The 21,305-nt window shown below is 41.8% G+C and overlaps 1 protein-coding gene across 1 annotated transcript in view; it reads right to left on the bottom strand.

Annotated features, from left to right (window-relative positions):
• Positions 1-343: 343 nt before the first annotated feature.
• Positions 344-21,305, bottom strand: part of LOC138851377 (perlwapin-like) — a 27,551-nt gene continuing 6,589 nt past the window's right edge. The window contains exons 3-4 of the mRNA XM_070080439.1: positions 1,834-1,995; positions 344-1,667 (exon numbers count right to left, since the gene is read on the bottom strand). Of these exons, the coding sequence (XP_069936540.1) occupies positions 1,523-1,667; positions 1,834-1,995 (307 nt within the window). The 3' untranslated portion in view covers positions 344-1,522. The remainder of the gene's footprint in view (positions 1,668-1,833; positions 1,996-21,305) is intronic.

The raw sequence follows: 21,305 nt of genomic DNA, 5'->3' as shown, positions 1-21,305 counted from the left end.
TGTTGTTGTTGTTGTTGTTGTTGTTGTTGCTGTTGTTGTTATTGTTGTTGTTGTTGTTGTTGTTGTTGTTGTTATTGTTGTTGTTGTTGTTGTTATTGTTGTTGTTGTTGTTATTATTATTGTTGTTGTTGTTGTTGTTGTTGTTGTTGTTGTTGTTGTTGTTGTTATTATTGTTGTTGTTATTGTTGTTGTTGTTGTTGTTGTTGTTGTTACTGTTATAAGAAATTAGCACCAAGCCAATATAGATTAATGAACTTCCAAGTATAAAATAAAACAATATTTTAAACCACCTATAAAAACTTATTAATCTACCAAGGAAAGTCAAAATCAAGCTATAATTCAATTGTTTTAATCTGTAATTTAGCAATAAGTTTGATACTGATTAAATCACTAAATTTCATAGGCTGATAAGATGGATTACATAGTGGATTATAATGAAACAAGTCATACTAACTTTATATAGAAATTCTTTTAAGTAATCAAGAAATATATAATTTATTTTTTCTGTATTTTAATGCAGGAAAATTTTCGGATATGCAGTGAATATTCGAAGGTAATTGTGTCTTGCAGACATTCACAATATATTAACTCAGGGCCATATTAGTTCAGAATATAAGGATAGTTAAACCATACCACGGGTGGGGTTTGAACCCGCGGTCAGAGAGTCTCGAAACTACAACTGGGCCAGCTAACGCGACGATCTTGAGACACTCTGACCGCGGGTTCAAACCCCACCCGTGGTATGGTTTGTTTGCAATCGTGTCATTACGATTTCGTGAGTCATAAGGATAGATACACAACAGCACTCGTTTTCTCTCACGTTACTTATAGTTCCTTGGATCAAGAGCCCCTCACCATTATAAATTCAAAATAATGCAATAATGATTAATAATGCTTTACCGTTTCGAGAATAAAAGTAGATCCCCTGTCTCCTAACATGTTAATTTTCCCTCTATAATCTATCTTGTCCATAATTACTATCACATTTGCTTTGTCTACTTTCGTAAGGTGAAGTCCAGGATCTTACCTTAATTCATGGTATATATTAACAAATCTTTGAGGACAATTATGTTCCAGAAGTTCAGATTTCTCCAACACAATTGCGATTAGATAGCTAATTTTTAAATGTTAAATTTCGCAAATCAAGCTACCTAGATATCAAATTGCAGAGTATCCGGCATAATACGTAATAGCAAGGTATCACATAGTGCTCAAGATAAACTGATTTTATCACGAATATCCTCATTATAGTTAGTTAAGTTGCCTGACTGTATAGATGTGAACTATCAGTGTTAAGAATTACAGCTTGGGCTGGGGAATAAAGAGGGGGAGCTGTTGGGAGCAGGGATAGCAGTAAGTGAAGGGGGAGAGGGTAGAAAAGGTGGCAGGTGCCATGTAGAGGCACGACCATGCCACTAAGAGATACCCAGTGAGCTGAGGTAACTTGAATGTTCTTAAGAATGGTCTCAAGTGTGATCTTCAGTAGTTCTCATTCATTTGCACACGAATTCTTAACTCGAGGTTAGTTGATGCATTCTCTACCACAACCAGCCACCAGGCAGCACTGGCGACCTCTTCCCGTCAGTTGGCACTCTAGGTTCGAATTACATTGGTGCCTGAATATCAGACAGAATCTCCCGAAGGAATTTGGATCTGGACAGCGTCTCCTGTAGAATGAGTTATTTAAGAAAAAATAAGGGTGATGTTAAAGAACTTTACAATCCTACATAAAAATACATTAAATGTCTCATTCACTGCCATTACTGGAAATCTAAAATTGGATTTTTCGCTAAACTTTCAGTTTACTGCAGTTGTACAATATCAATAACTTACCAATGTAGTCGTTTAGGTTCAGCCTCGACACAACGTCTACCACAAGCGGGCTCCAGACAGCAGTAACCTCGACAACCATTCTGGCTACATTCTTCATCGTTGTTACACGAATGATGGAAGATGATGCACCTGATGAGCGGGTTAGGAGGTGGGCAGCTGGGCCTGGAAAAAGAGGTACATTGAGAATTATTACGTGGAAAACATCAGTAAGAAAACAGATGCTGGTTTAAGCAGATTTATGCGACTAATTCTCACTGACAATTTGATAACTAAATGAAGTCTCAGGTTATAAAACAAAGACATAAAGTAGCAGTGTAAAGCTGTTCAGTGCTGCTGGTGCCAAAACTCAGCTGTAAGAAACAACTTTCAGACCCATTTAAAAAAAGGGCATTCGTTAATTAATAATAATGTTAATTAATGATAATTTATTCCTCTTCTGACTGTAGCTGTTGCTGGTCCTCTAATATTTATCTCCTGCAACTTATTTCTTATATTATTAGCTGATTTGACACCTACATAAATGGCTGTTAATTCCAACTGAGGTAAGGTTCGTGATTTAATTGGAGACATAACAAGAGAAATAACACTATTACATTGAAGGTAAGCAACTGCTCCATATGCCAATTTTGAAGCATCACAAAAAATGTGGAGTACATTTTTCCCATTTGGATTGGCCACCTGGCGTGGGAACTCCAACATTGAAATTTTCTCATAATCACCAATTAATTCATCCCACCTGTTAATGAATTCCTCAGGTAGAATTTCATCCCAAGCACATTTAAGGGGTGACACTAAACCTAGTGGATCAAAACATTTGGAAACTTCAGCAAGCAAAACTCTCTTAGTTAATTTATTGGGCATACTGTAATTATTTCCCTCTTATATGTCTCACTATGTCTCACCTCTTTGTACACAGCTGCAAATACTGTACATAGGCTATATATATATTGTAAATAACAGCTTGTTTTGGTGAAGGAAATATAATCATTTACTCTGCTGCCTTTTTGCTCGTTGCTGAGTGGTTATAATGTTACAACAAGGTGCGCTGGAAGCCTTCAGGATTGTGTTGATGCAACCTGCAAGTCATTGTGTGCTATTGCTTCGTGTTCCATTGAGCGCATTGCAATCAGCGTTTTGTTATAATGGGTTGTGCCACCGACACTTGTTATGCGATTGGTGACTGAATATATTCTGCAAAACTTGACCAGACTGTCTATAGAGCGCTGCTGGCGAATTGCGAGAAGTCAGCTTCGTTAGCACTCGAGTTGGCTAAACTCAAACTTGAGAACACCAGAGGGAAACGTGCATCCGCTAAGGAGGAATTTGAGAGAGAGAAGAGGAAACAATTTTATAATACTGTGAATGATAATTTCAGTTTTCAGAAATTGGTTTTCTAATTATGAACCTGGCCAATTTTTCGAGTCTTTGGAAAATCAGACTTGAGCTTAGTGATGGCCATTCGAGCATTAGGCAGCACTTACTCATACAACATTATACGGAAAAGCATATGAATTTACGGCTGGTTTGAGTAATGGATATTATGGTAATTATGACATTGTGAAAGCAGTTGTACTCGGTGTATGTCAGTGCATATCTGCTAAATACAGGCGAGAATTTAAACTGAGTAAGCGTCAGTCGGGTCAGTCCCATGTAAGAACATAAGAACATAAGAAAGGAGGAACACTGCAGGAGGCCTGCTGGCCCATACTAGGCAGGTCCTTTACAATTCATCCCACTAACAAAACATTTACCCAACCCGATTTTCAATGCTACCCAAGAAATAAGCTCTGATGTGAAAGTCCCACTCAAATCCAACCCTTCCCACTCATGTACTTATCCAACCTAGATTTGAAACTACCCAAAGTCCTAGCCTCAATAACCCAACTAGGTAGACTGTTCCACTCATCAACTACCCTATTTCCAAACCAATACTTTCCTATGTCCTTTCTAAATCTAAACTTATCTAATTTAAATCCATTACTGCGGGTTCTCTCTTGGAGAGACATCCTCAAGACCTTATTAATATCCCCTTTATTAATACCTATCTTCCACTTATACACTTCGATCAGGTCTCCCCTCATTCTTCGTCTAACAAGTGAATGTAACTTAAGAGTCTTCAATCTTTCTTCATAAGGAAGATTTCTGATGCTATGTATTAATTTAGTCATCCTACGCTGAATGTTTTCTAACGAATTTATGTCCATTTTGTAATACGGAGACCAGAACTGAGCTGCATAATCAAGGTGAGGCCTTACTAATGATGTATAAAGCTGCAGTATGACCTCTGGACTTCTGTTGCTTACACTTCTTGATATAAATCCCAGTAATCTATTTGCCTTATTACGTACGCTTAGGCATTGCTGTCTTGGTTTAAGGTTGCTGCTCACCATAACCCCCAAGTCCTTTTCGCAATCTGTATGGCTAAGTTCTACATCATTTAATTTATAAGTACTAGGGTTATGGGCACTCCCAAGCTTCAGAACCTTGCACTTATCTACATTGAACTGCATCTGCCACTTTTCTGACCAAGAATAGAGTTTGTTTAAATCCTCCTGAAGTTCCCTAACATCTACGTTTGAATCAATTATCCTACCTATCTTTGTGTCATCGGCGAATTTGCTCATATCACTAGTAATTCCCTCATCAAGATCATTGATATATATTATAAACAACAACGGGCCCAAGACTGATCCCTGTGGAACGCCACTTGTTACAGATCCCCACTCGGATTTAACCCCATTTATGGACACTCTCTGCTTCCTGTCAGTGAGCCATGACTCGATCCACGAGAGCACTTTTCCCCCAATGCCATGGGCTGCCACTTTCTTTAACAGTCTATGGTGCGGAACTCTATCAAAAGCCTTACTAAAATCTAAGTAAATAATATCAAATTCTTTATTGTGGTCAACAGCCTCAAAAGCTTTACTGAAGAAAGTTAATAAATTAGTTAGACAAGACCGGCCTCTTGTGAATCCATGCTGAGTATCATTAATCAAGCTATGCTTATCGAGATGGCTTCTTATAATCTCAGCTATAATTGACTCTAGTAATTTGCCTACAATTGAGGTCAGGCTTATTGGGCGGTAATTTGACGGTAACGACTTGTCCCCTGTTTTAAAAATAGGAGTTACATTAGCCATCTTCCACATATCAGACACTACACCTGTTTGAAGAGATAAATTAAAAATATTAGTTAATGGTTCACAGAGTTCCATTTTGCATTCCTTAAGAACCCTTGAAAAAACCTCATCAGGACCCGGCGACTTATTTTGCTTCAGTCTGTCTATCTGCCTCACAACCATCTCACTAGTGACTGTGATGTTACATAATTTATCTTCTTCTAGCCCACTGTAAAAATTAATTACTGGAATATTGTTAGTGTCTTCCTGTGTAAAAACTGAGAGAAAATAATTATTTAAAATCAAGCACATTTCATTCTCATTGTCAGTAAGGTGCCCATAGTTATTTTTAAGGGGACCTATCTTATCTCTAACTTTTGTTCTATAGACCTGGAAAAAACTTTTTGGGTTAGTTTTAGAATCCCTAGCAACTTTAATTTCATAGTCCCTTTTAGCTTTTCTTATCCCCTTTTTAATGTCCCTCTTAATGTCAATATACTGATTCATAAGATGACCCTCACCTCTTTTGATACGCCTATAAATTCCTTTCTTATGCCCTAGTAGATATTTGAGCCTATTATTCATCCATTTTGGGTCATTTCTATTTGATCTAATTTCTTTATATGGGATAAACGCTCTTTGAGCAGCATGTATAGTGTTCAGAAAACTGTCATATTGATAGCTCTCTTCGTTACCCCAGTCAACAGATGATAAGTGTTCTTTAAGCCCATCGTAATCTGCTAAGCGAAAATCTGGGACTGTTACTGAGTTATCGCTACTATCGTACTTCCATTCAATGCTAAATGTAATTGATTTGTGGTCGCTAGCACCCAGTTCCTCTGAAATTTCTAAATTATTAACAAGGGATTCATTGTTTGCCATAACTAAGTCAAGCAGGTTATTTCCCCTTGTAGGTTCTGTCACAAACTGCTTCAAAAAACAATCCTGAAATACTTCTAAGAAGTCGTACGATTCTAAATTCCCAGTCAAGAAATTCCAATCAACATGACTAAAGTTAAAGTCTCCTAGAATTACTACATTATCGTGCCTTGTGGCCTTAACAATTTCCTCCCATAGTAGTTTCCCTTGGTCCCTATCTAAGTTAGGGGGACGGTATATCACTCCTAAAATCAGTTTTTCATGCCCCTCTGAAAATTCTATCCAAACAGACTCTGTATGTGTTACTTCAGACTTAATACCCGTTTTTATGCAACAGTTCAAGCGATCTCGGACGTACAATGCCACCCCACCCCCCCTCCCAATACTTCTATCTTCTTGGAACAATTTAAAACCCTGAATATGACATTCCGCAGGCATGTCCCGACTTTTTGAATTAAACCACGTCTCAGTTAAGGCAAATACATCAATGTTACCTACACTAGCAACTAATCTCAACTCGTCCATCTTATTCCTAGCACTACGGCAATTAGCATAATAAACATTGAAAGACTCTCCTTTCTCTTTACCCTTCCTGCTCATTTCTATTTTTCTACTAAACCTATTACCGTCTTTATCACCCAAGGTCCCTGGCTTTTCAATATCTATCTCGTTCTTATTATTACTAGTTCCCCTAGAACTCGTAATATTACTACACTGGGACTTCACTGTTTTCCTGCCAAAACCCATACCACTAACTATTCCTAGTTTAAAGTCCTAACTGCTCCCTCCACTGCAGTTGCCAGTGCTCCCACCCCACACCTAGATAAGTGAACCCCATCCCTAGCATACATGTCATTTCTGCCATAGAAGAGGTCCCAGTTGTCAATGAATGTTACCGCATTTTCCTTACAGTATTTGTCCAGCCAGCAATTGACACCAATTGCCCTGGACAACCATTCACTTCCAACTCCCCTCCTTGGCAAAATACCACATATGAGAGGGTTCCCACCCTTACTTCTAATTATTTCTATTGCTGACCTATACCTGCTAATCAGGTCCTCACTCCTACGTCTGCCAACATCGTTGCCTCCAGCACTGAGACAGATAATAGGATTGCTCCCATTACCTCTCATGATGTCATCCAGACGGCTAACAATATCCTCCATCCCAGCCCCAGGAAAGCAAACTCTCTGTCTCCTACTCCTGTCCTTCAAGCAGAACGCCCTATCCATATACCTAACTTGGCTATCCCCAACAACAACAATATTCTTACCTTCCTTAATGTCTTTCGTCGTGTCGTTCCCAGTAGTCAACTCACATTCGTCGGGTAGCACTGAGAATGTATTGGATGTTTCCACAACAGTTTCCACGGCAGTCTCTTTCTTCTTCATCGTTTCTACCTTTCCATTCGTCTTCTTGATCGTCAACTTCTTTCCCTGCTGTCCAGCCACTGACCAGTTTCCCTTCTTGACCTGAGGACTCAAAACAGGAGGACTACTACGAATCTTCTTGTTCTCCTCGGTCAATCGCCGAATTTCCAAATTCGCCAACCTCAATTCTTCCTTAAGCTGTTGGTAAAGTTGCTCGATGGAGGGCATCTTGCTTCAATTCTAGAGAGCGCGCAAACAGGTCTTCACAGAGCCAAGTACACGTCAACACTGCGCAAATGCCAACTCAATCAGGAGCTACTGCGCAGCACGTCCGCACGGCCCAATAGCATAATCTAAATGTTCTACCAAGTGTTACAAATCCAATGGTGTCACTAGCTTCAGTGGGGCAGTGTCAATCTTCTTGATAATCTTCTTGAGTCAGTTGGACCAGAGGTGTTTTAAGAAGACTATTTAGTGGCATCTGCGTTGGAGGCGGTTAGACTTGCTGACACATTTGAGACCAACCACTCCTTCTAGTGCTCCCTTAATTTTTCTTCTAAGCTGCTTGGTATGGACAGAGATCGTCGTGAACAGACCTCTGAGTGGATTACGAAGAAAGAGGCTGGAGTTGAAAAAGACGTCTACCTCAAAGTCAGCATAGGGAAAAAGACGAAAGTCCCAAAATCCATCAGCTGTTACTACGGCCGTAAGCCTGGTCCAGTATTGGGCCCCTACTTAAACAAGATGGGTCCTACACAGATGTCAGCAAGGAAATGAGTGAGCTACTCAAGTCCCAATATGACTCAGTTTTTAGCAAGCCGCTAACCAGACTGAGAGTCGAAGATCAAAATGAATTTTTTATGAGAGAGCCACAAAATTTGATTAACACAAGCCTATCCGATGTTATCCTGACGCCAAATGACTTCGAATAGGCGATAAATGACATGCCCATGCACTCTGCCCCAGGGCCAGACTCATGGAACTCTGTGTTCATCAAGAACTGCAAGAAGCCCCTATCACGAGCATTTTCCATCCTATGGAGAGGGAGCATGGACACGGGGGTCGTCCCTCAGTTACTAAAAACAACAGACATAGCCCCACTCCACAAAGGGGGCAGTAAAGCAACAGCAAAGAACTACAGACCAATAGCACTAACATCCCATATCATAAAAATCTTTGAAAGGGTCCTAAGAAGCAAGATCACCACCCATCTAGAAACCCATCAGTTACACAACCCAGGGCAACATGGGTTTAGAACAGGTCGCTCCTGTCTGTCTCAACTATTGGACCACTACGACAAGGTCCTAAATGCACTAGAAGACAAAAAGAATGCAGATGTAATATATACACACTTTGCAAAAGCCTTCGACAAGTGTGACCATGGCGTAATAGCGCACAAAATGCGCGCTAAAGGAATAACAGGAAAAGTCGGTCGATGGATCTATAATTTCCTCACTAACAGAACACAGAGAGTAGTCGTCAACAGAGTAAAGTCCGAGGCAGCTACGGTGAAAAGCTCTGTTCCACAAGGCACAGTACTAGCTCCCATCTTGTTCCTCATCCTCATATCCGACATAGACAAGGATGTCAGCCACAGCACCGTGTCTTCCTTTGCAGATGACACCCGAATCTGCATGACAGTGTCTTCCATTGCAGACACTGCAAGGCTCCAGGTGGACATCAACCAAATCTTTCAGTGGGCTGCAGAAAACAATATGAAGTTCAACGATGAGAAATTTCAATTACTCAGATATGGTAAACATGAGGAAATTAAATCTTCATCAGAGTACAAAACAAATTCTGGCCACAAAATAGAGCGAAACACCAACGTCAAAGACCTGGGAGTGATTATGTTGGAGGATCTCACCTTCAAGGACCATAACATTGTATCAATCGCATCTGCTAGAAAAATGACAGGATGGATAATGAGAACCTTCAAAACTAGGGAGGCCAAGCCCATGATGACACTCTTCAGGTCACTTGTTCTATCTAGGCTGGAATATTGCTGCACTCTAACAGCACCTTTCAAGGCAGGTGAAATTGCGGACCTAGAAAATGTACAGAGAACTTTCACGGCGCGCATAACGGAGATAAAACACCTCAATTACTGGGAGCGCTTGAGGTTTCTAAACCTGTATTCCCTGGAACGCAGGAGGGAGAGATACATGATTATATACACCTGGAAAATCCTAGAGGGACTAGTACCGAACTTGCACACGAAAATCACTCACTACGAAAGCAAAAGACTTGGCAGACGATGCACCATCCCACCAATGAAAAGCAGGGGTGTCACTAGCACGTTAAGAGACCATACAATAAGTGTCAGGGGCCCGAGACTGTTCAACTGCCTCCCAGCACATATACCTGGAGTTTACCTGGAGAGAGTTCCGGGGGTCAACGCCCCCGCGGCCCGGTCTGAGACCAGGCCTCCTGGTGGATCAGAGCCTGATCAACCAGGCTGTTGCTGCTGGCTGCACGCAAACCAACATACGAGCCACAGCCCGGCTGATCCGGAACTGACTTTAGGTGCTTGTCCAGTGCCAGCTTGAAGACTGCCAGGGGTCTGTTGGTAATCCCCCTTATGTGTGCTGGGAGGCAGTTGAACAGTCTCGGGCCCCTGACACTTATTGTATGGTCTCTTAACGTGCTATTGACACCCCTGCTTTTCATTGGGGGGATGGTGCATCGTCTGCCAAGTCTTTTGCTTTCGTAATGAGTGATTTTCGTGTGCAAGTTCGGTACTAGTCCCTCTAGGATTTTCCAGGTGTATATAATCATGTATCTCTCCCTCCTGCGTTCCAGGGAATACAGGTTTAGGAACCTCAAGCGCTCCCAATAATTGAGGTGTTTTATCTCCGTTATGCGCACCGTGAAAGTTCTCTGTACATTTTCTAGGTCGGCAATTTCACCTGCCTTGAAAGGTGCTGTTAGTGTGCAGCAATATTCCAGCCTAGATAGAACAAGTGACCTGAAGAGTGTCATCATGGGCTTGGCCTCCTTAGTTTTGAAGGTTCTCATTATCCATCCTGTCATTTTTCTAGCAGATGCGATTGATACAATGTTATGGTCCTTGAAGGTGAGATCCTCCGACATGATCACTCCCAGGTCTTTGACGTTGGTGTTTCGCTCTATTTTGTGGCCAGAATTTGTTTTGTACTCTGATGAAGATTTAATTTCCTCATGTTTACCATATCTGAGTAATTGAAATTTCTCATCGTTGAACTTCATATTGTTTTCTGCAGCCCACTGAAAGATTTGGTTGATGTCTGCCTGGAGCTTTGCAGTGTCTGCAATGGAAGACACTGTCATGCAGATTCGGGTGTCATCTGCAAAGGAAGACACGGTGCTGTGGCTGACATCCTTGTCTATGTCGGATATAAGGATGAGGAACAAGATGGGAGCGAGTACTGTGCCTTGTGGAACAGAGCTTTTCACCGTAGCTGCCTCGGACTTTACTCTGTTGACGACTACTCTCTGTGTTCTGTTAGTGAGGAAATTATAGATCCATCGACCAACTTTTCCTGTTATTCCTTTAGCACGCATTTTGTGCGCTATTACGCCATGGTCACACTTGTCGAAGGCTTTTGCAAAGTCTGTATATATTACATCTGCATTCTTTTTGTCTTCTAGTGCATTTAGGACCTTGTCGTAGTGGTCCAATAGTTGAGACAGACAGGAGCGACCTGTTCTAAACCCATGTTGCCCTGGGTTGTGTAACTGATGGGTTTCTAGATGCGTGGTGATCTTGCTTCTTAGGACCCTTTCAAAGATTTTTATGATATGGGATGTTAGTGCTATTGGTCTGTAGTTCTTTGCTGTTGCTTTACTGCCCCCTTTGTGGAGTGGGGCTATGTCTGTTATTTTTAGTAACTGTGGGACGACCCCCGTGTCCATGCTCCCTCTCCATAGGATGGTAAAAGCTCGTGATAGGGGCTTCTTGCAGTTCTTGATGAACACAGAGTTCCACGAGTCTGGCCCTGGGGCAGAGTGCATGGGCATGTCATTTATCGCCTGTTCGAAGTCATTTGGCGTCAGGATAACATCGGATAGGCTTGTGTTAATCAAATTTTGTGGCTCTCTCATAAAAAATTCATTTTGATCTTCGACTCTCAGTCTGGTTAGCGGCTTGCTAAAAACTGAGTCATATTGGGACTTGAGTAGCTCACTCATTTCCTTGCTGTCATCTGTGTAGGACCCATCTTGTTTAAGTAGGGGCCCATTACTGGACGTTGTTCTCGATTTTGATTTGGCATAGGAGAAGAAATACTTTGGGTTTCTTTCGATTTCATTTATGGCTTTTAGTTCTTCCCGCGATTCCTGACTCCTAAAGGATTCTTTTAGCTTAAGTTCGATGCTTGCTATTTCTCTGACCAGTGTCTCCCTACGCATTTCAGATATATTGACCTCTTTTAGCCGCTCTGTTATTCTTTTCCGTCGCCTGTAAAGGGAGCGCCTGTCTCTTTCTGTTTTACATCTACTCCTCCTTTTTCTTAGAGGAATAAGCCTTGTGCATACATCGAGTGCCACCGAGTTAATCTGTTCTAGGCATAAGTTGGGGTCTGTGTTGCTTAGTATATCTTCCCAGCTTATATCGGTTAGGACTTGGTTTACTTGGTCCCACTTTATGTTTTTTGTTATTGAAGTTGAATTTGGTGAATGCTCCCTCGTGACTAATCTCATTATGTCGGTCTGGGGCTCCGCGCATACATGACTGAACCTCAATTATGTTGTGATCTGAGTATATTGTTTTTGATATGGTGATATTTCTTATCAGATCATCATTGTTAGTGAAGATGAGGTCTAGTGTATTCTCCAGTCTAGTAGGCTCTATTATTTGCTGGTTTAAATTGAATTTTGTGCAGAGATTTAAAAGCTCGCGTGAGTGTGAGTTTTCATCAGAGCTGCCTCCTGGTGTTATTACTGCAACAATATTATTTGCTATATTCCTCCATTTTAGGTGCCTTAAGTTGAAATCCCCCAGGAGCAAGATGTTGGTGCAGGAGCTGGAAGGTTTTCCAGACAGTGGTCAATTTTTAACAGCTGTTCCTGGAATTGCTGGGATGTTGCATCCGGAGGCTTGTAGACTATCACAATGACTAGGTTTTGGTTCTCGACCTTTACTGCTAAAACTTCCACTACATCATTTGAGGCATTTAGCAGTTCTGTGCAAACAAGTGACTCTGCAATGTACAGGCCAACCCCCCCCTTTTGCCTGTTCACTCTGTCACATCTGTATAGGTTGTAACCTGGGATCCATATTTCGTTGTCCAAGTGATCCTTTATGTGGGTCTCAGTGAAAGCCGCGAACATTGCCTTTGCCTCTGCAAGCAGTCCACGGATGAAAGGTATTTTGTTGTTTGTTGCTGGCTTTAGACCCTGTATATTTGCAAAGAAGAATGTTATCGGACTGGTGGTATTGTTGGTACTGGGGGGGGGATTTTTTTCCCGGCATTAGTATCTGTATCTGTTGGTTTGGAGTGGAGGCCATCGACTGTGGTTCCACTCCAGGAATGACTGGATTTGGTGTACGATTTCTGCCATTTCCTGCCAGTTTTTTTTCCTTCCTGGCACTAAAAAACCTCTCCCTCTTGAGTGGCTGTGGCTACCCAGGTTTTCCCATGGCCTGGATGTTTTGTATCTTTTTGTCCCCTTTAGATGGTATGCCTGGCAATTTAAGTTATAGCACAGTCTTTCCTGTACTGAAGAGGTACACAGTTCAGGGTGAAAAAGCTTACAGGAAGGGAGTTTGCATTTTCCTGTTGTCATATGGGCACGGCATTTCCTAGGGTGGTCATAGTTGCACGTCCCATCTGTTTTTCCAGATTTCCCATGCCAGCAGATACCGAGTGCATAGTATGTGCACAGGCTTGGTTTCCGTTTGCCTTGGGTTTCTGTGACTGTATTCCCTGTTGGTGCATGTTTCCCTGTCTTACTTCTATCCTCCCTAGCACCAACAATGGAGCTCCCACCATTTGTTTTTGGTAATATATCCTCACTATTGCTAGTGGAGTCGTCTTGTTTGCTATTTCCTGCGGTATTTCTAGTTTGCAATATTGGTTTTATCTTATCTTTGACTACACTTGTTTCCCTACTATGGCTCCTGTCCCCTATGGGGTCATTTATATGTATTCCTTCCTGCGTATAATTCCCGACTACCTGGACAAAATCTCCAGCTTCACCATTACTGTCTCCCAGGACAGCATCTCCAGCTTCCCCATTACTGTCTCCCAGGACAGCATCTCCAGCTTCACCATTACTGTCTCCCAGGACAGCACCTCCAGCTTCACCATTACTGTCTCCCAGGACAGCACCTCCAGCTTCCCCATTACTGTCTCCCAGGACAGCACTATCAGCCCCCCATTTACTGACTACCAGGACATCATCTCCAGCCTTACAGTTTGTGACTACATGGCCAGTATCAAGGGCAGTATCATTCAGCCCGGACTTTTTATGTTCCCATCTGTTGTAGAAAGCTTCCAGGTTTTCTATGAAAGCAGCTTTGATGTTGACCTCTTTTAATACCCTTGTGATTTTAGTCCACAGATTTATCTCATTTGGGCATACCCAAAAACACTTCCCTGTTTTAATACTGCTTGTAGCTAGTTCTTGGATATCTGCACAAGGGGCGTGACACCAATTTCCACAGAAATGACAATTTATGCATGTGGAAGCCCGTTTGTTTGACTGACCACAGACTACACACAGCTTCATAATGATTTGAATGGTTGATTTACTGCAATTCTACTAGCAACCTCTTGAATATTATATTAATAACCTGCTAGGTGGTGCACAACGAAACCGTTTGAAACCAGTCCAGGGTTCGGACCAGTCAAGGGTTCGGACCAGTCAAGGGTTCGGACCAGTCAAGGGTTCGGACCAGTCAAGGGTTCGGTCCAGTCTATCTGATCTGATCAGTGGGTCACTTATTTAAACCATACTGGTCGGTGATTTGAGCTAACACATGAAGGATCTACTGGAAATTATCTACCCGAGTAATATGTGATTTGATTGATACAAAAGTATAACTTGCGTGTTGAAGAGCCGGTGACTGCTGGCACTCCTACAATGACGAACGGTCGAGCCTCCACCCTTGTTTATCAATCGCTGTATCTAGCTTCTCTATTTTTTTTTTTTCCGTCTCCACCACAATAAATGCTATATTATCACTATAGTTGACTGGTGCAAATTTTGGAGGAAGGGCGCTTTTTCTGTAGTAATAATTGCTTCTCGTTGTGTATATTGCGACCGCTGGTAACTACAGGTTATATGAAATTCACAGTAACGTCTCGTATTTCAAGAAAAAGAAACTAATGAAAGTCACTCCACTCCACTAAGTACCATTATAATACTGGTTAGTTGCTACTACAACACTGTATTCTGCTATTCACTGGTATCACTAGATTATATGCGAGTACACTAGCAGGCCAGGAAGATTATTAAAAACAGCTGACCTGTGGTAAGTTTCTGGCGACTTCTGGCACCTGCCTCTATAGGCTTATCACTTCATTTACAAATTCACCTGTTTTCAAATGACACTTTAGCCTTTATCATCAATATACTAGGGACCACTGTAGTATACACTATACACTATGTATACTCAATGTTATCAGGGAGACTTTCTTTCCTCTGACACAAAGTTCATAAGGGGGATTACCAACAGACCCCTGGCAGTCTTCAAGCTGGCACTGGACAAGCACCTAAAGTCAGTTCCGGATCAGCCGGGCTGTGGCTCGTACGTTGGTTTGCGTGCAGCCAGCAGCAACAGCCTGGTTGATCAGGCTCTGATCCACCAGGAGGCCTGGTCTCAGACCGGGCCGCGGGGGCGTTGACCCCCGGAACTCTCTCCAGGTAAACTCCAGGTAAACATAAAGGCTGTTACTACGGCCGTAAGCCTGGTCACATAAAGGCTGTTACTACTGCCGTAAGCCTGGTCACATAAAGGCTGTTGCTACCGCCGTAAGCCTGGTCACATAAAGGCTGTTACTACTGCCGTAAGCCTGGTCACATACAGGCTGTTACTACTGCCGTAAGTCTGATCACATAAAGGCTGTTACTACGGCCGTAAGCCTGGTCACATAAAGGCTGTTACTACGGCCGTAAGCCTGGTCACATAAAGGCTGTTACTACTGCCGTAAGCCTGGTCACATAAAGGCTGTTACTACGGCCGTGAGCCTGGTCACATAAAGGCTGTTACTACTGCCGTAAGCCTGGTCACATAAAGGCTGTTACTACTGCCGTAAGCCTGGTCACATAAAGGCTGTTACTACGGCCGTAAGCCTGGTCACATAAAGGCTGTTACTACGGCCGTAAGCCTGGTCACATAAAGGCTGTTACTACTGCCGTAAGCCTGGTCACATAAAGGCTGTTACTACTGCCGTAAGCCTGGTCACATAAAGGCTGTTACTACTGCCGTAAGCCTGGTCACATAAAGGCTGTTACTACTGCCGTAAGCCTGGTCACATAAAGGCTGTTACTACTGCCGTAAGCCTGGTCACATAAAGGCTGTTACTACGGCCGTAAGCCTGGTCACATAAAGGCTGTTACTACGGCCGTAAGCCTGGTCACATAAAGGCTAGGTAAACCTGCTGCTGGTGGCAAGTTAACTACTAGGTAAACCTGCTGCTAGTGGTAAGTTAACTACTAGGTAAACCTGCTGCTAGTGGCAAGTTAACTACTAGGTAAACCTGCTGCTAGTGGTAAGTTAACTACTAGGTAAACCTGCTGCTAGTGGCAAGTTAACTACTAGGTAAACCTGCTGCTAGTGGTAAGTTAACTACTATTAGGACAAACCAGCGGTGCTCCCTGCTGAAATATATAGCAGGAAATATGCCTGTATGGCACAATTTATAGTCAAAGTCAGATCTCCCTTAAGGAGCATGAAAGTCCCACTGAGGTATCCGGGGCTTATTGCTTCCCTTTACAACAAGGAGTGATGAATGGTTTGAAAAACCGACAAGTTGAAGATTGAGACACTTATGCAGCATATGGGAATCTTTATTCAGGAAACGTTTCGCCACACAGTGGCTTCATCAGTCCAATACAAAGAGGAAGGCGTAAGGAGAGGAGGAGAATGAGGTAATCAGTCCCTCAACCTGGAGTCGATGTGTTCAGTCCATCAATCCATCTACAAGATTGATGGACTGAACACATCGACTCCAGGTTGAGGGACTGATTACCTCATTCTCCTCCTCTCCTTACGCCTTCCTCTTTGTATTGGACTGATGAAGCCACTGTGTGGCGAAACGTTTCCTGAATAAAGATTCCCATATGCTGCATAAGTGTCTCAATCTTCAACAACAAGGAGTATTTCCAGTTTCTGAGGAAACCTCATTAAACTCCTCAGTGACATTAGAAGCCTATGGGAAGCAGAGTTTTCTGTTCCTTTGCATAAAATCTTTATAAAAGTCAGTATTAGACTGGGTATTTAACCGTAGGTGTGTCTGGGGGAATTCCCCATGAAATTCTAGATGCTTTCCTGAGCCCATTGTAACCATCGAAGCCTCTCGTCGGATGCTGGCCATAAATAAGTAAGTGAGTAAGTAAGTAAGTAAGTAAGTAAGTAAGTAAGTTTATTCAGGTATACACAAATACAGTTACATAGAATTATCATACATAGCAGCATATGTGTAGAGAACCTGGGATAACCCAAAAAAAGTCAGACCGAGTGGCTTATTTCCATTGGGGTCCTTTTACCTTATTATTATAATATAAAGGTTATAATATTTCTTATTATTCTATAATGAAGATAATATCTTATAATCATACTAAAAAGACTATCTACTACACGAGGGTCATTAAGACTATCTACAATACGAGGGTCATTACTAGGAATAAGGTAAAATTTACACGTATGTTAGCTAAAAAATAGAAAATCATTCCCCTCCCTTTCTGTAGCTACATTCATCAGACACCTTTTGGCACTCTTCTTGAACTGGTTCATGCTATGACTGGCTTTGACATGTGCGGGCAGTCTGTTCCATTCCTTTATTGCTGTACAATAAAAGGTGTTTGAAGCCTGGCCACTGACTGTGGGTACTACAAAGTTATGCTCTCTCCCCCTAGTACTATGATTGCTTTGGTTCCCAACCTTGACAAAATTGACAGCAAGATATTCTGGACACTGTTCGTGAGCAATTTTATAAACATGATTTAGCTTCAGTTGTTTTACTCTGTCTTCAACATTCAGCATATCCAACTGCTGTAATTCATCCTGGCCTACATGTTCTCTTGGTCCCAGCCCTAGGATGAATCTTACAATTTTGTTCTGGGTGATTTGCAGTCTATCTTTCAGTTTTTTTGTCAAGGCAGAGTACCAAGAAGAGCAAGCGTAATCCATATGGCATTGTATAAGGGCTAGACATAGAGTCCTGCGAGCCTCAGTAGGTAGACACTGTGCTTGTCTATACATGAACTTCAGTCTGGCATTCGCTTTCTTTACTACACTGTTCCCTATCAATTCTCCTGACATGCATGGGTCAAAGGGGATTCCCAGATATTTTACTGATGAAACCAAAGTGATGGGCTCCCCATTACACTGGATATTAAAATTATTTACCCTTCTCAGTTTATGTTTCCTGCCAAAGAGAATGGCTTCAGTTTTCCCGAGGTGTAATGATAGTTTATTGTCTACTAACCATTTGCTGCAGGACTCCAGTTCCAGTGTTAAAACATTAGCTATATCTTGTGGGTCTTTACCTGACACTAACAGGGCACTGTCATCTGCATACAGTAGGAGTTTGCACTTGACACTGAAAGGCATGTCATTGACATAACATAAGAATAATAAGGGACCGAGAATACTACCTTGGGGAACTCCACATGCTATCGGCAGGGGTTCTGATTCCATTTTGTTGATTTTGACAATTTGTCTCCTGTTGCTAAGGTAGGACTTAAACCAGTTTACAGAACCTATACCGATAGCTTGAAGTTTCTTACATAATATATTGTGGTTGACAGTACTGAAGGCCTTTTGCAGGTCTAAGGGTACCTACCTATGAGGTTCCCCTTTGACATTTCAGTTCTCAGGTAATCCATCAGATTAATTAGGGAGGTGTCGGTTGAGTAAGATCTTCTAAAGTCCGATTGATAGCTATGGAGAATGTTGTTGTCATTAAGGTACTTAACTACTTGAGAGTACACCGCTCTCTCTAGAATTTTGGATATTATACTGAGTATACTAACAGGCCTATAGTTGCTTACATCAGACCTACTATTTTTCTTGAAGATAGGAGTAACTCTGGCCTCCTTGAACCCCTCCGGTACGGTATTAGTGGTGATTGATAGATTTATTATGTGAGCAATAGGGATTGACAGTTCAGAAGCACCATCTTTTAGGAACTTAGACGGGATGTTATCAGGGCCTGTGCTCTTAGTTGGGTTTAACCTGCTTAGTTCTTTTTGAATAAAGTCATGAGCTACACTTACTAGTTGACAACTGTTTGGGGTTACCCCTTTATTGGTATAGTATGTTTGAAACTTATCAGAGTCTGTGTTAAAGGTATTTGATGCAGCTGGTAGTTTACTTACTAATGTTGATGCAACAGATGTGTAGTAGGAATTAAAGCAATTTGCCACCTTAGATGTTTCGTGACCTGCCTCGTTATCGATAGTGAGTACTATGTTAGACCTATCTACTGGTTTATGGCTATACCCCAACTGTTTTAGTTGTTGCCAGAGCTTTCTGGGGTTATGCTTATACTCTTCAATTTTTGAGCAGTAATGCTTTGCCTTTGCTCCTTTTGTAAGTCTCTGCACTCTGTTCCTCACCTTTTGGAATTCATTTAGTGCTGCAATATCCTGTTTTTTAGCCGCTGGTCATAACTCATGCAATGTACAAAGGAATGTCTTAAAAGACTGCTGACCCATCCTAGGAGGACTGCGGTCTAGGGCTAGACAATTTATTATATGTGGCCTCGTAAATCTAATGTAAAGTCTCTGATCAAGCCATCTAAATCTGGGGTCTCAGGATTGCCAGATGTTTCTGTTTCCATGCCCGAGGAACTGTCTTTTTGGGAAGAGCAACATAGGGACCCTTCTTTAGCCTCCGCTCTTAAAGCTACCATAAGTGAATCCATCTCAGATCATCTGGTTAAATATGAAATTAAAAAATCTTCCTAATTTGTTCAGATACTGGTAAAGAGGTAAGGGAAAGTTATTACCAGACAAACTGGTGTCCAAAGAAATTCAGAAATGAGGTTCTGAAAAGAGCTCACAATTCTTCTTTAGTAGGACATCTGGGTGTAACTAAAATCCTTTATAGAATCTTATAACATTATTATTAGCCAGAAATAAGACGAGATGTGCAGAGTTTATCCATTCCTGTTGTGAGTGTTAACAAGTGGGTAAGCCCAGGCACTATATTAAACCCACATCGCTTCATCCAATACCCGCTGATGGAGAGCCATTTGCGGACCTAATTATCGACTGTGTGGAACCATTACCAAAAGCTAAGTCAAGTAAACAATATCTGCATACCTTGATAAAACGAATAGGTATCCTCATGCAGTACCCATGTGTAGTATAAACACTAAAGTCATTCTTAAAGACCTCGTTAAGTTTAATTCCCACTGCGGCATTCATTCAGAGAAGCTATAACTAGGCTAGAGAATTATTAAAAACTGTCCACAGCTCATCATTCTCAGTCGCAATGCGCCTTGGAAGGCTTTCACTAAACCTTTAAAACTATGTTGCGTACATATTTCTTGCATTTTCCTACAGACTGCTGCTGTTTGCAATACGAGAAACTGTCCTTCTGAGCTGAATTTTGGGCATAATGTGAGAGGTTTACATACACGTGATTAGGGAAGGATGGATGGGAGAAGATGCTTCTAAACGCCCTACGATCCTTCATCAAAGCTGCATATGACCGGCCATCTGGCTAAGGCCAACTTAAAATCCACTCAAAACAACATGAAACAGAGGTATGAAAAAACTTCTAAATTTCGTTCCTTTAAACCAAGAGACAAGGTGTTGGTCCAGGAGCCTGTGTCTGGTTGTACCTTGAAAGCAAGGTTTATGAGGCCGATGTAGGTAATAAAAAAGAATTCTAATCTAAACTACGTGGTAGAACCTCTTGATAAACCCAGTGTGGGTAAAGTTTACAACATTAATCAGCTTAAACTATTCTTTGAACCACCTTAGGTCCTAGTAATGACCTTGTCCTCTGTCCCAGACCCTATGGATGATCCGGATTCCCTGTACACAATTCCAGTGGTTCAAATCAGACTTCCTAACACAGGTATCCTCCAAGATCCTCTCCCCATAGTGACGGCACTTGCAGAAGACCAAGTGCTAACACAAGCTACCATTATGCAAACCTCTCCCGGATGTTCCGAAAATATGCAACCTGCGTTATCACAATGTGGATATAAGAACTGCTAAACGTGTAAAACTCTCTCCCTACAGAGCTAATGCTGAAAAACAGAGGCTACTTCAGCAGGAAGTTCTATTTCTGTTAGAACATGCAATGATGGAGGAATCGTCTAGCCCGTAGGCTTCACTGTGCAGCCTTGTTAAGAAGCCTGATGGAGGATTCCGGATATATACCGACTACCGTAAGGTGAATGACATCACAGTATAATACGATATAGTGGACTTTGTTGGTAAGGTCCCTTTCATTTCTATACGTGATCTCTGAAAGGTTACTACCAGGTACCTGTAACAGAAACAGAGGAGATTTCTGCCTTCGCAATTTCAGGTACTATGCTGTGACCCCCATCTTTTGGCCAACCTACTGTTAATGTCAGGTCACGAAGTAGGTCGTGGCAAAGTAGCACTTAAAGTTGCCAAAGTTTTGGCTACTAAAAATGATTCCCTTCCTCAGGATACGAAGTCTCTGCAAAGGTTCTTGGGAATGATAAAATTTTATAGTAAGTTGTAGTTAGTTGTAGCCTCCTAACCTCACTAACTAGTCACTAGAATAAATTTTGCTGGACCCCAAATTGTCAAGAGGCGTTTAGCCATTTTAGATGTCTTGTATGCGTTGCTTCCATACTTCTGTCTCCTGATTTTTTCAAAACCATGCGTATTACAGGTTGATGCTAGTGAATTGGGAATTGAGGCAGTGTTACTCCAAGCTTCTGTGAGGAAAGTCTGCAGCCTGTGA

This window comes from Cherax quadricarinatus, unplaced genomic scaffold (assembly GCF_038502225.1).
Source record: "Cherax quadricarinatus isolate ZL_2023a unplaced genomic scaffold, ASM3850222v1 Contig447, whole genome shotgun sequence".
Lineage (NCBI taxonomy): Eukaryota > Metazoa > Arthropoda > Malacostraca > Decapoda > Parastacidae > Cherax > Cherax quadricarinatus.
Note: the sequence above shows the minus strand (reverse complement) of the source record. Positions and strands in the feature narration are given on the sequence as shown.